Here is a 12,385-nt window from a genome sequence, read left to right as displayed (position 1 = left end):
ACACAAATGAAGCAACAGACGTATTAATTTCCCTTTCTCGTGCACAGCTATTTGGCTTTCTTGGGCAGTGGCAGCAAGCTTTCACAAAGCAACTTTCAAACAAGCCTTTTCTATTAGAAGAGACAAAGAATTTCACAACAAAGTTTCAAAATACAATAAATTATTTACCTCCTGGGTGATGCCGATCTATTTCACTGACTAGTTTGGTGAATTGCCTTTTCTACATGAAAGCTTAACTAGGCACTTATGGAAACAACCTGAAGTACTGCCACACCTGATGAAGAGTTGGGTAATTAACATAGAACGTGTTACTTATGCCAAAACACAGCAGCTACTACCCCCTACCAACAAGATACACACATATATTCCACTCTCAACCTCTGTTTCCATTTTCTATCTTCCAAGGCACTACAGAAGTTCCGCTCTTAAACAATACACCACCAAATGATAAACATCCTTATTTCTGCCATCTCTTTTCCTCTGATTACACTGACACTTTTTTCTTTCTACAAACAGAATTTTATGCTGAATACTACCAGCTGTTTTCCCCATATTAAATGAATAAATATGAGCAAAAGGGAAGGTAAAGTACACAAAAGAAACAGCAATATATTTGAAGACAGTAAAGAGCTAAAAGACACAACACTCCACTCCACTTTTCTCTAGGACAGTTAATGTCCAATAGGCATTTGATCCCTAGGCTCTTACCAAATTGCTAAGACACAAATGACCCCTACTGCAGGTGCTGTTACAATCCCTGCTGACAGAGACCCAGCTGCAATTCAATCCAGGAGATACACAAAAGCAGCACCAGGAGGCTTAATTCTTTACACTTTACACTTAATTCTTTACACCTTCACACCTTCCCTGCTTTGTAGCAGCCAGTTATTTGCAGCTGTGCCAACTTTCCAAACACTCCAGTCAGATTTAGCCTAACTGGAATACAAGGTACTGATACAGCCAGAGCAAGATGCGATGAGAACCAATGCACCTCACTGAATACATCAGATTTTTCTCTTCTGCAAGAATATTCACTTCTGGTACAAAAAAAGTCAGTAAAAGTTCAGCTGGAAATTTCAGGTCCAGTGGGGCTTTTCCACAATAGCCTTACCTCAATGGCTGTGCCACCCCAGAGTCCCCCCTGTGCCAGGCACACGGGCCAGAGGAGTTCCCCTGGAAAACCCACCTGCTGGCCCTGGCACTCTGCATTACGGACCCAGAGGCACCGATCGCTGCCCAGCAGAGAACATCGCAGCTCCGCACGGCAGTCCCAAACCTGGCTATGGACAACGAGCAACCCTGGTTATGGCTGCTGAGGCATCTTCCGTCTGTTAGCCAAGACACAATGGTTAATTCTGCTCATTCTTAGTTGATGTAGCTAGAAAAGGTTTAACCTTAAGAGAAAAGCTTCGTACCGTGGCATGAGTCCTCAGCATAAGGTATTTTATAAAAGTTTGCCTTTCAAAGGCAACATTACTGCAACCCAAAAAAGCGTGGTAAAAAGATGGTAACTTCATTAAGTTTCCCAGAGCCGTAGATATTCAACACAGCAAGCAACCCAGACTTCAGAACCATTGTGCCTGCTGGGGAATAAAACCTAACATCTGGAAGTCCCTAAGTGCTCCCACTGAGCAGTATAACTGAAACCAGAATTTGGCCTGGCGTCTCCAAATCTTAAGTTCAGTGTCTTTAAAAGATCATCTTTGCAGATCTGACTGCATTTGCCTCAGATATCGAATCAAAAGCCCTGATGAAATCCAGCACCAGTATGTTTCATCAGTCAACAGGAAGTCAGACTCACAGAAGCGGCAGACAATTTTTGCTGCCCCACAACTGAAGTCTTGATGTTTTAAAGACAGACTGAGTAAAATATAACTCAAACGCATGAGCAGTAATTAGATACTTACATTCTTAAGTTAGCAGTATGAGATCTGTTAGCAACACCTTAAAAAAACCACTCTCCTCAGGAGAACCAGACCATCAAATTCAGATTTCCTTCATCACTCTCATTATCTGGGTTTTTTTGCATTCTTGCAGCAGAGAAAAATACTTCTAATGGAACTTCATTTATAACACTTTAAGATGCAATTAGAGAATACAATAGTTCAGCTGGTACATGGACTTAAATATACTCTTAAGGGACAACTACTCAGCACAGTGTCTGGGCAGAGCCCAAAGCAGCCAAGACAGTTCCTAGAACGTTCCCACCAAAACTTCATCAGCGTAGTGTATCCTGTTTGACAACAGGCCAAGTTCTGATCTCTATGTGCCCAGAGGGCAGGCCAGTGCAAATCTGCCAGCAGTAGTTGTAGAGACACTTGAGGATTTGGCAAGGGCTCATAGCACCTACAACCTTTGTGGGAAGTAAGCTTCTACCAAGCTTTCACATGTCAGAAGCGTGGAAATGCTTTATGAAGACCTTCAAAGCTGACTGCAGAAGCACTGCAAATCTGGTGAGGTGAAGAAAACAACTCCCATTTGGTATACAGATAGCCAGGAAGCATGAACTGGCTGCTGCCTCCAGGCAGAGCAGCGGTTTTAGTGCTGCTCTCCACTTCTAGTGGGCAAGGCCCCTCAGAAGACAGGAACGGCCACTAACTTTATGGGAAGAGAGTTGCAGAATTGTTTCCCGTTTTATGCAGAGAGAGACTGTGCACTGCATTTAGGCACTGGCGTGGGGTAAACTTTGATGAGTGAGGACATTTCACTTACAACTTTCCCTCTTTCAGCTTCTTAGTCTACTTTGTGAACTCTATTGCCTGAAAAAACTAGAAGAAAATATTTATCTGAATTACATGATTCACAGTAATGATATGCTTAATCATCTAAGAAGGAGTCATTAATCTCTCATAACGCATTGCTTTAAGTCCAAAGGGATCTTAATATAAAAATGGCTAAGTGACTCATAAATGTCTAGTGATTTGAAAAGGCTAGGGGGCATTTCTCTGTGAAACCTAACAACTTGCCGCCCGTGCCTGTCAGCAAAGTTCTTACATACAATCACGTAAAGGGAAGAGAAAATACTGTGCAAGTAGCATGGTATGAGCTTGCAGCCCGTCTGCACTATTCCACTGTTGGAAAGACTGAAGCCTCATGCAATGGATTTCAGAAGCGAATGCTACTGGGATGACTGGGGTCTGTGTTTCTGTGGCATTTCAGACCCCCTTCCACAGGATTTCCTGTGGAAATCACCAAAAGCACACACGTGTCTCCGTGGTTATGGTCATATACGAGCATATGGGCTGTGAAGTACCTAAAAAATCACGTGACTGAGAAGAACTCGGAGACCGGAGTGCTCGGTCCCGTCCCCCGGCGCACGCCGGGCTGGTACCGGCACCGACAGCGAGCTCGTCGTGTTCCGCTTCACCTGCCCGCGCAAAGCTCGTTCGAAAGGAAACGCAAAGCGGCGAAACTCAAGAGAGGAAGGCAGCCAGGAGAGGGACACCAGCAGCCGTCGGTAGCACTGAAACGGGGAGACGCGGAGGTACCGGCGAGCCGCCCGGGCCGGCCAGCGCTCGCCCAGAGGGACCGTGCGGGCCGGGAGCCCCAGCGCCGCGCCTCCCGCTCCGGCCCCCGCCGCGCCCCGGCTCCCCGCCGCGCTTCGCACCTGGGCCGCTGCCCGCCGCGCTCCGCCCGGCGCTGCCCACGCCGCACTCACCCGCAGCTGGAGCCGCCCGCTGGCGGCGGCGGCGGCCGTGGCCGCGCTGTGCCGCAGCTCCGCCGCCTGCCCCGGCCGCAGCAGGCTCCGGGTGAAGCGCCGCGTCCGCTCGCCGGCCATGGGCGCCGGCAGCCCCGCGCTCCGGCCGCCGCTCGCCGCCCGGGCCGAGGCGCCGTCAGGAAGCGGAACTGGGGGTTTCCCTCCCGCTCCCCCCGCGCGGGGGAGGTGTGCGGGGCGGGGGCCGCCCGCCGCCGGAGAGTTGGCAGCCCCTCCCTGGGGGAGCGTCGCGCCCCCGCCGCCCGCGCTGGCCATGTGCGCCGCCGGCCGAGCGACAGCCCCGGGACGGCGCCGCTGGGACGGCCCCGCTCCCGCCCCGGCCGCTCCGGAGCGGCTGCGCGGCGAGGGGGCAAGGGGGGCCCCCGCGGAGGCTGGGGGAGCGGGGCGCAGGGGGGAGCCCCGGGCCGGCCGCCCCTCTTTGCGCGCATGTGGTCAGCGGAAGATGCTCGTCCAGCTGCCGGGCTGGGTTCGACAGAGGAAGCGCTGCTCTTGGTGTTAACCGCTCGCCAAGGTGGGGTTGTCGGCTCACCGGAGGAAGCCGGAGCCTAGCCGGCGGGTTGCATGAGAAATCAACTCTCTGGTCAGCCCCGCCATCCTCGGAGCTGGTGGGATGTATTTGCCAAGCAGCAAGGGCTGATGTGGTCCCTGAACCGAGTGAGGCTGGATGTCTTCCACTCCTTCTGCCAGTTGGCATGGTGGCCCTGTTTCTTCACTATGGAAAACTTCATCGATACAAAGTTAAGTTTAGCCATTTAAGAAGTTACACAATAGTCACAGTTCTTCCCCCTAGCAGAATGAACGTATCTTCTGTTAGTAGGAATACAGCTTTATGCCTTAACATCAAGCTGTAACGTGGAGAATACAGGATTGCTGTGAGAGCTGTGTTTGAATTTCTTCACACAAGAATACTTAATTCTCCTCTGTGATGTGGGATTTTCAGAACTCAGTTACACTGTTAGGTGTGGGAAAGAAGGCAACCATGAGCGATCGCACATTTGAGTGCATGGCAATCCCCGCAAGACAAAATGGAAATAAAACCCGAGGAGCTTCAGGTGTAATCCCTGACAAGGCAATGATGTTGCACGAGCGTGAGGGCAAAGATGAAGCTGCAAAGGTGCTGAGGCACAAAAGCCAACAGGGTCCGTTAACGCCTAGTTAGACTGTTGTATAGGGAATTAAATGTTGCAAGCACTCCTGCCTTACATCCTCACCAAGGAGCATGCTGGCTGCTTTGAGGTAGTTGGCTGTAAGTCACTGTGGTACCAGCGTGCCATGAATTCACTGCAGCCTCTGGGTAGCTCCCAATTCTCTCCTCCAAATTTACTAAAGATACCAAAGGCAGCAATGATAACAGGACATCACAGCCCAGAGTTTAAGTATTCTTCTGCAAGGGAAACATTTCCCAGTAAGGTGAATCATCTGAAGTGCGTTAAGTGCCCCATAATTGGTTTAAAACAATTAAAGATACCAGTCTAGATATTTCTATCATTCATCAGGTGTTATCTTGTAATATCTTGGAGATGATAGTTGTTTGAAGCTAAAGCTCAGTAAGGAAGTACTACTGGATTGGAAAAAATTTCTTGATCTTGAGAAATTTGACAGAAAAAGCCCCTGAGAGATGGAAAAAGGAGACTCCACTCACTTTGCAAACAATCCAGATAAGGCTCATTATAGGAAATTGCAGCCTGATGTTGCAAAGAAAGAAAAAAAAGATTAAGTGGACCCAGTGACTCTGAGGAAGCATTCTGCCTCAACACAAAGATGTAACTTACGATAAATGTGACTGCAAGTTGTTGCAGACAAAAAAAGAAAACACACATTGCATCTGTGAGAAAGAATAATGAAAATTAACGTTTTCTTCCATTCAGTATGTGCATGTAGATTCTGGAAAGTTATTTAAAGGAAATAATCACCATAATCCAGGTCAGGAACCTGCAGCCTTCCCTGGCTTTGGGCACAGTACTGTTGCTCCTGCTCAGATGTGGTCAGCTCTGCGGGCAGGCAATAACAGCCTGTGTCCCACATTACTTCTCTCTTCACAGCTCTACACCAGCAAGCTGGGGGTTGAGTGAATATGCAGATACTTGTCAGTCAGCAGTTGGCTGCTTAAATCTATTAGTAGACATCAAGATGTAAAAGAGCCAGCTGTTTCTGCACCACAAACATTTCCAAGCCTGCAGAAAAGCAAGAAATATCCACAAATACTGAAATAATGAGCAAAAAAGGCAGTTGGATTAAATATAACACACTTTTTAATTTTCACCCTCTTAAGTAAACATTCAGTGATGGTCTGGGCAAGGAGCTTTGTCAAAGATGAGCTGGGTCTGCTGCCTCTGAAATTGCCAGTGCAAAGCAGAAGCGTCCGGGATTTTACATGCATATGGTTGTTTACCAAATAATTATTATGCAAAATTATTTTGGTTTGTCTCAGTTCCTCTGTATTTCATAAGTTTTTTAGTTTTCAGATTTCAGTCCGTTGTTACACAGAGCCACTATACTTTGTACAAATCTTTCCATTTGATCCATAGTGTAGCTCTCCCCCTGCTACTAAAAAAAAAAGTCTATATGGTATATCCTGTTAACTCTCCATAAACTGTTAGCTTGAACACAGCTCAGTCTACCAGGGCTATCTGAACTCTTACTGCAGAACCAATCATGTCATAGCACAAAATAATAATAGAAGGAAATGAAAGCATATAAACACAAAATATCTCCTTCGAGAGTCAAATTAAAAACTACAAAAGTAATACTCTTGCAAATGCCTCTAATATCTACATTTATAGGTCCACTTTACTGCAAAGGTTATTCTCTGTAAAAACAGGCTTTTAGCTTAAGGGATATTAAGAGAAATAAGTTTCCAGCCCTTCAGCTAGCCTTTCTCTCAGGGACCAGCTGGGGTGTAGCTGCTTGAGTAGAAGCATCGTTGGCATCAGTAGGGCTGTTTCAGCAAGGCAGGTAAGAGGGTCACAGGGTGGCTGTAAATATTTCAAGATTCCTGCTATGGCCTACTCTATGTATGGTTTCTATATAAAATTAACTATTTCTGCTAGATTTGTAAGGATGTAGGCTGATCATTGAAGAGGTACAACTGACTGAGTGGAACTATTAATATTAATCAATTAACATATGTATGTCTTTAATGAATCAGGACCAAGTAGGTCATTAAGTGTAAACCTCAAACAACAGGCAAACATGTATCCTTTTTAGAAAGACTTACTACTGGAAATCACACTGCTTGTAGAAGACAGGCTTTGTACTTGTTTTACAGGCTCATCAAGGTCACAATATTTTTCCTTAATTAAGGAATACCAGATCCGACCTCATATTTACTTACTCTGATGGGTCAAAATTCTTGTCCTTTTAGAGTATTAAATATAAGAAGTTCTTGAGAAAAGAACACTGCCGGAGAAAATATTGAAAGGGCACCGTAGTATTCAAGCACACAATTTCAATGAGAACAAAGACGTATACGTATTTAATGGCATCTCTGACCAGGGCACGCAATCAGATAAGTGGCCAGACAAACGAGTATGTCAGGTTGATCTGACCTCATTCATACTTCTGAACTCTAGAGATATACTCCTCCACCACCCTACCCCCAAATTTTATGCTACAAGAAATATTTTTTCACCCAAACCAGTTGCTTTTGGGTAATTTGGCTTTGCCTTGTGAATAGAATGAAGTAAAAATTGTGCATTGAAGTCAGGAGAAAATCCTTCTCCCTCCACTGTATCAAGAGCTGGCAACCCCCGGGAAAGAAAATAAATGATTCTTATTCCATTGAGGATCATGTATTCTTGCAATAACGCAGCAACCAAAGTCACCTGCTACTTGAAGCTACAGATGCAACGTGACAAATGACCTAAGTCTATCTACAGGTGCCTCATGGGACAGGTGGAACTGCCATTTTAAAGATAAAATGTATTACTATAGAGGTCAAACACGGAAAGCAAAAAAACTAAGGGAAAATTACTTTTATTCACAATTGTACTTGGTGTAAGAGATGTAAAATACGATGTTGCCTTGCAGTTATTTAATGACAGAGGGCACATTCAGCTGTACGGCCTCCAACTTCCCCCTACAGGTGCTATTACGTTAGAACTGCATCTATGGAAGATCTCATATTTACTGGCAGTTTTTATGTGGCAGAATTTCCATGGTCTTTAACTTGTATAATGTTAAATGTAAAGGGGGCACTACCTAATAGTTAAGGCAATAGTCTGGAGACCTGGGCTGATTCCTGTTCTGCAGAATTTATCTTACTCTGACTTTCCTCTGAAAGATGGAAAAAATAGCACTTTGCTACCTCACCATGGATGTAGTTTAAAGGTGTTCAAATGTTTAGTTCACAAGGCCCAAACAAGTAACAAGGCTAGATATGGCTATAAGTAAATATTTTTAAGAACAAAAGGAATTAATACTAATTTAATGTTAATTATTTTAAACTGTTTATCGGTCTCAGCCAGGTCTGGCGTTTCACTAAAAAGTTTCATCTAAATACTGTATTCCATTTTCTGGTCAGCTGTTAATCACAATCCCATTAATCACTCTCCCCAGTAAAAAGGTTTCAATACTTTCACCTTCCATATGGTTCAAGTGGAAGATCAATATTGTTTACGAGACATTCAGACGCTACATTAAGAACAGCATTATAAATACCTAGCTAGAACAACAACAACAAAAAAGTGCTTTCCACTTCAGCTGTGCAAAAGCAAACCCTTGAATTTGCAACAGCTGTATTAGTCTCTTAGGAGAAGATTCACACACGTATTTATGCACCTTTACGGAGCAGAAGCATTACTTCAGTGATTCACAAGACGCTCGTCTTATCCTGTAAGTGCTCCGGCACCCACAGGACTACAGGTGTCTTTAAGTAGAGTGCCGTTCTTAAGTATGCAGGAAATAACAAGTTTGGTGTTGGGATGTTTCACTCTGCAAAGCTGTTACAAGTTCTCAGGCATGGCAGCACTGAGCAGCACGGCCCTTCTAAGGCTCCTTCACGTCCTATCTCTGCCATTCATTAGGTCCCTTTTAGATACTCTCATAAAATTCTAACACGGAAGCTGCAAGGAAAATCATGTCAAATCAATTTCAAGTTTATCTTAATCACTGGATGACTGATGTGTTCTCAATTTCAAAATATTTCTCCATTATCAATTACATTAAATACACATTACTGAGAGACTCTGTTCAGTATGACTGATGCAATTTTGTTCATGATTTAATTGTGACACCAAGTCATTTGTAAATAGACTGAGGTCAGTTGTCATGACAAATGCATATCCATGTCATATTTTGCATCGGTGAAATTACATCAAATCACACAAATAAAACTATAGGTCAAGCAGGCTTTACCTTTTAAAGTAGAAATTCTACCTGTTCCGTGTAGCACTTGACAAGTGTGCATCATCATAGCTATCACTCTAGTTTGAAAAACAGGCAGAAAAGTTAAATACAAAATAATAGAAGCTTAAGGTAATTCCATGTGATCACAGTCTTCATTTAGGAATATTCAAAACACCTTGAAACCTCTAGTAAGAGCTCCACCTGCATATTTTTCACTGTATTTACAGGTGATACTAAAGGCAAGATTAATTATCTTCACACTATTAATTCTCACTTTAATGTCCCATACCTCCGTGGCACAAATTCTTCTTCCACAGTAAGCATATTTTACCATTTGTGGAAGTCAACTAGGTCAAGATCCCGACCTTTCCATTTTTAAATGCTGTTTTTCACGGTACTCTATACAAAGTGTACTTGGCATTGAGGACTGCATTCCAAGAGACTTCTTTTTCTTAACACTCAGTCTGCTTGATTTTTCTACTGCCTGAAATGATTAATAGGATGGGTCTCATGACCTCTAAATTTTATTTTAAAATCTGTTTAGCCTGCTACCTCACCAGTACAAATTCCCAATGGAAATGAACTGGGGTGAGTGCTGAATGCAACCATAATTGAATAGGTAATCCTCTTGGGTAAAAGCTCGACACTTTGCCATCTTTTCCTTTTTACAAGCACAAATCTTTTTTCCTTCATGAAAATGTAGAGCGCATAAACTATAAGGTCTGTGGTATAAAAATAAACAGCAAAACCAGCTAACCTCTCTTCACCTCTGCCAAACCTCTTGGGCATTGCATATACACAACTGCAGTCAACTCCTTTGAAAAGGGAGACGATACCATAATCAAAGAATGAACCAGACAATACAAGTGAGTCAGAAAAGTCAGTATATCGTTCAGCCATTTTAAAAAAGGTGGAAGCAGGTTTCAATAGAGTGTTCAGCCTTCAATACAGGTCCAGTTCAAAGCAGTAGGAAGTGAAGCCTGAGTCTACCATTGCCCACCTCATGTGGTGGTTGTCTGGAGTGCAGAAAGATGCCTATAGCAATGTACTGCTGCTGGGAGCAGTGGGGGGAACCGGCTACCCTGGAGACTGCAAATTCTGCATAGCAGAACATGAGTGATAAGGATAAATCTATGGGACACGATTCAGTACCATCTTTTGGGGAGGAAAGAATGGGGTTTTTTTGCTCCATTTGAGCAAAAAAAATGGAAGACTGGATGCAAATCTGCCTGCTGGAGTTGTAGTCAGAGCACTCCACTTGTGGAGGAGGTTGAACAGGGAATGCATCCCACCAGCTTGCGCATCCCTAACTGCAGCGAGTGGCCTCTCCCCTTACCTTTGCCTTCCTCCCGCTGTCTCCCAGTGGTAAATTCTGCCTGCGCAGGTGGAGGAATTCCTGCTTTCAAATGTTGTGGGAAAAGCAGAGGCCTTTCCTCTGCTCCCTGTGAGACTGCTGTTCTACCGCCATGCTAGAAAATCAAGTAGCACCCGCTGTACCAGCCCAAGCCCTCCTGAGTGTCGGGCTGAGCCACGACAGGCATCTCTGCCTTCAGTGCACAGTCTAGTCCCTACCACAAGCACACCCACGCCAGCTCTTAAAGCCTGCTCCTCGAAGTGGAAACATGGCCACATCATGTGGTTTTGGGGTAAGTTTTGTTCTCTATTTCTCCTCCTGCTTCTCACACAAAGCGTTTGAAGTCACTTTTGGTTTCACTACATGCACAAGCACTGGCTATGAGACCAAGTCTCCCTGCTCACTTTGCCACCAAAATGCAGAGAGATTTAAGGTGCCTCCCACAGCCCCTCTGGAGTCTCATCTGGACACTGCAAAAACACCTTTGCCAGAGATGACTTATTTGTGGAAAACACTCAGAATAGTTTTGAAGACCAAATTGATGTAATCTGGTACTCTGTGAAACATCCAGAGACCCGTATTTTCCAAGCTAGAAGACTCTTGGGCCCACCCCCTCTTCTGACTCAGATGAATTGAACAAAATGCTAAGCCATAAACATGTGTCAGAAAAAAAATGTAAACAGTCATGCTGAAATTTACTTCCTAGAGGTTTATTTTGCCAAAGCTTGCTGCTTTGTTCTTCCCTTTCAGGGGAGCTTGTGGAATAAAAAGGGAAAGAATCAAATTGTCTTCCCTGTCTCCCTCATATCCAGTCACAGACAAGTCAAAAATGAAAAAAAACCTCAACAACTCTCAAGGATGCATTGTCAGAAGAAAGAGGGGGAAAGGTTCTCATTGACGTATAAACTATTTGCCTAGCAGCTGATTATAACCAATTTATGTAAGTGGGAATCTGGAGTTTAATCTAATTTCTGTGAGTTTAAAAGCTGCCTCTGTGTCCAATTTGCTTGCATCATAAATATTTAAAGTTTGTATGCCTTTGAGCTATCACTTGTTATTTACAAACAGCAACACTAGAATGGCAATAGGCTTACTTTTAATTTAAATTTCGATACATAATAAACTGACTGATTGTATTTTAAACAAAAATCCTTTTCACCTCTCCAGCAAGAGGGTGAATTTGAGGTCAAGCTCAGATTGTAACTCACATGATGTAAATGAAAGCAGCAGGCAGCATGAACATATTACACACTGGAGAATCAAATGTCTTCTTTCTGATGGATTTCTTGAATCTTTGGGAGTTACAACATCTATAAATAGAAGTACTAATACTGTAACAGAGTACAAAACTACTAATAACATTAGGAAGTGATTTGTTATAAAATGAAAGCACAGATGGGCATGATAGCTGAATAACTTCTCATGGAGACAGCTACCCAAGAAGACCAACTGAAAAGCTGAACGTGAACTTTTGCCAGCATCGGTCAACGTAAAATAATTCTGTCCCACTGACTGTAACAGTGGCAGGTGCCAGCATCTGTCTCCTTTTTCTGTACTCATAAATAAAAAGCATTCAACAAGATGGAATAAGAAGTACTCTGCTTAGGGTAACTCTAGATACTTAATGTAACTAGAGAAGAGTGTTAAAAAACTGGCAGCTGTACTCTGAAGCTGTTATCAGATTCTTGATTTTAGTTGATAGTAACAATACATCACATTATTGAGACTGATCAAATCTCATTAAAGTTAATGGGACTAAATCCACTAATTTCACTGGGCTTTGGCATTCTCCCCTGCATAAGCAGAAGATTCCAACTTACTTACCGCCGAAGTACATTTTTAATTTAAGGGACAATCTCTGTCCCGAAATACACGTGTATTCTCATTCAACTTCCATAGAAGTTAAATTAATGTGGGAGGGGGGAAAAGATGCGGCCATGCCATTTAAGAGAAGATTTTTACGGTATTTA

At 43.8% G+C, this 12,385-nt stretch overlaps 1 protein-coding gene across 1 annotated transcript in view; it reads right to left on the bottom strand.

Moving 5' to 3' along the window:
• Positions 1-3,780, bottom strand: part of DOCK10 (dedicator of cytokinesis 10) — a 160,944-nt gene extending 157,164 nt beyond the window's left edge. Inside the window, exon 1 of the mRNA XM_063338053.1 lies at positions 3,659-3,780. Coding sequence (XP_063194123.1) covers positions 3,659-3,778 — 120 coding nt within the window. The 5' untranslated portion in view covers positions 3,779-3,780. The remainder of the gene's footprint in view (positions 1-3,658) is intronic.
• Between the last annotated feature and the right edge of the window lie 8,605 nt (positions 3,781-12,385).

Source organism: Chroicocephalus ridibundus, chromosome 6, assembly GCF_963924245.1.
Source record: "Chroicocephalus ridibundus chromosome 6, bChrRid1.1, whole genome shotgun sequence".
In the NCBI taxonomy this organism is placed as follows: domain Eukaryota; kingdom Metazoa; phylum Chordata; class Aves; order Charadriiformes; family Laridae; genus Chroicocephalus; species Chroicocephalus ridibundus.
This window is presented reverse-complemented; position numbering and strand designations above follow the sequence as displayed.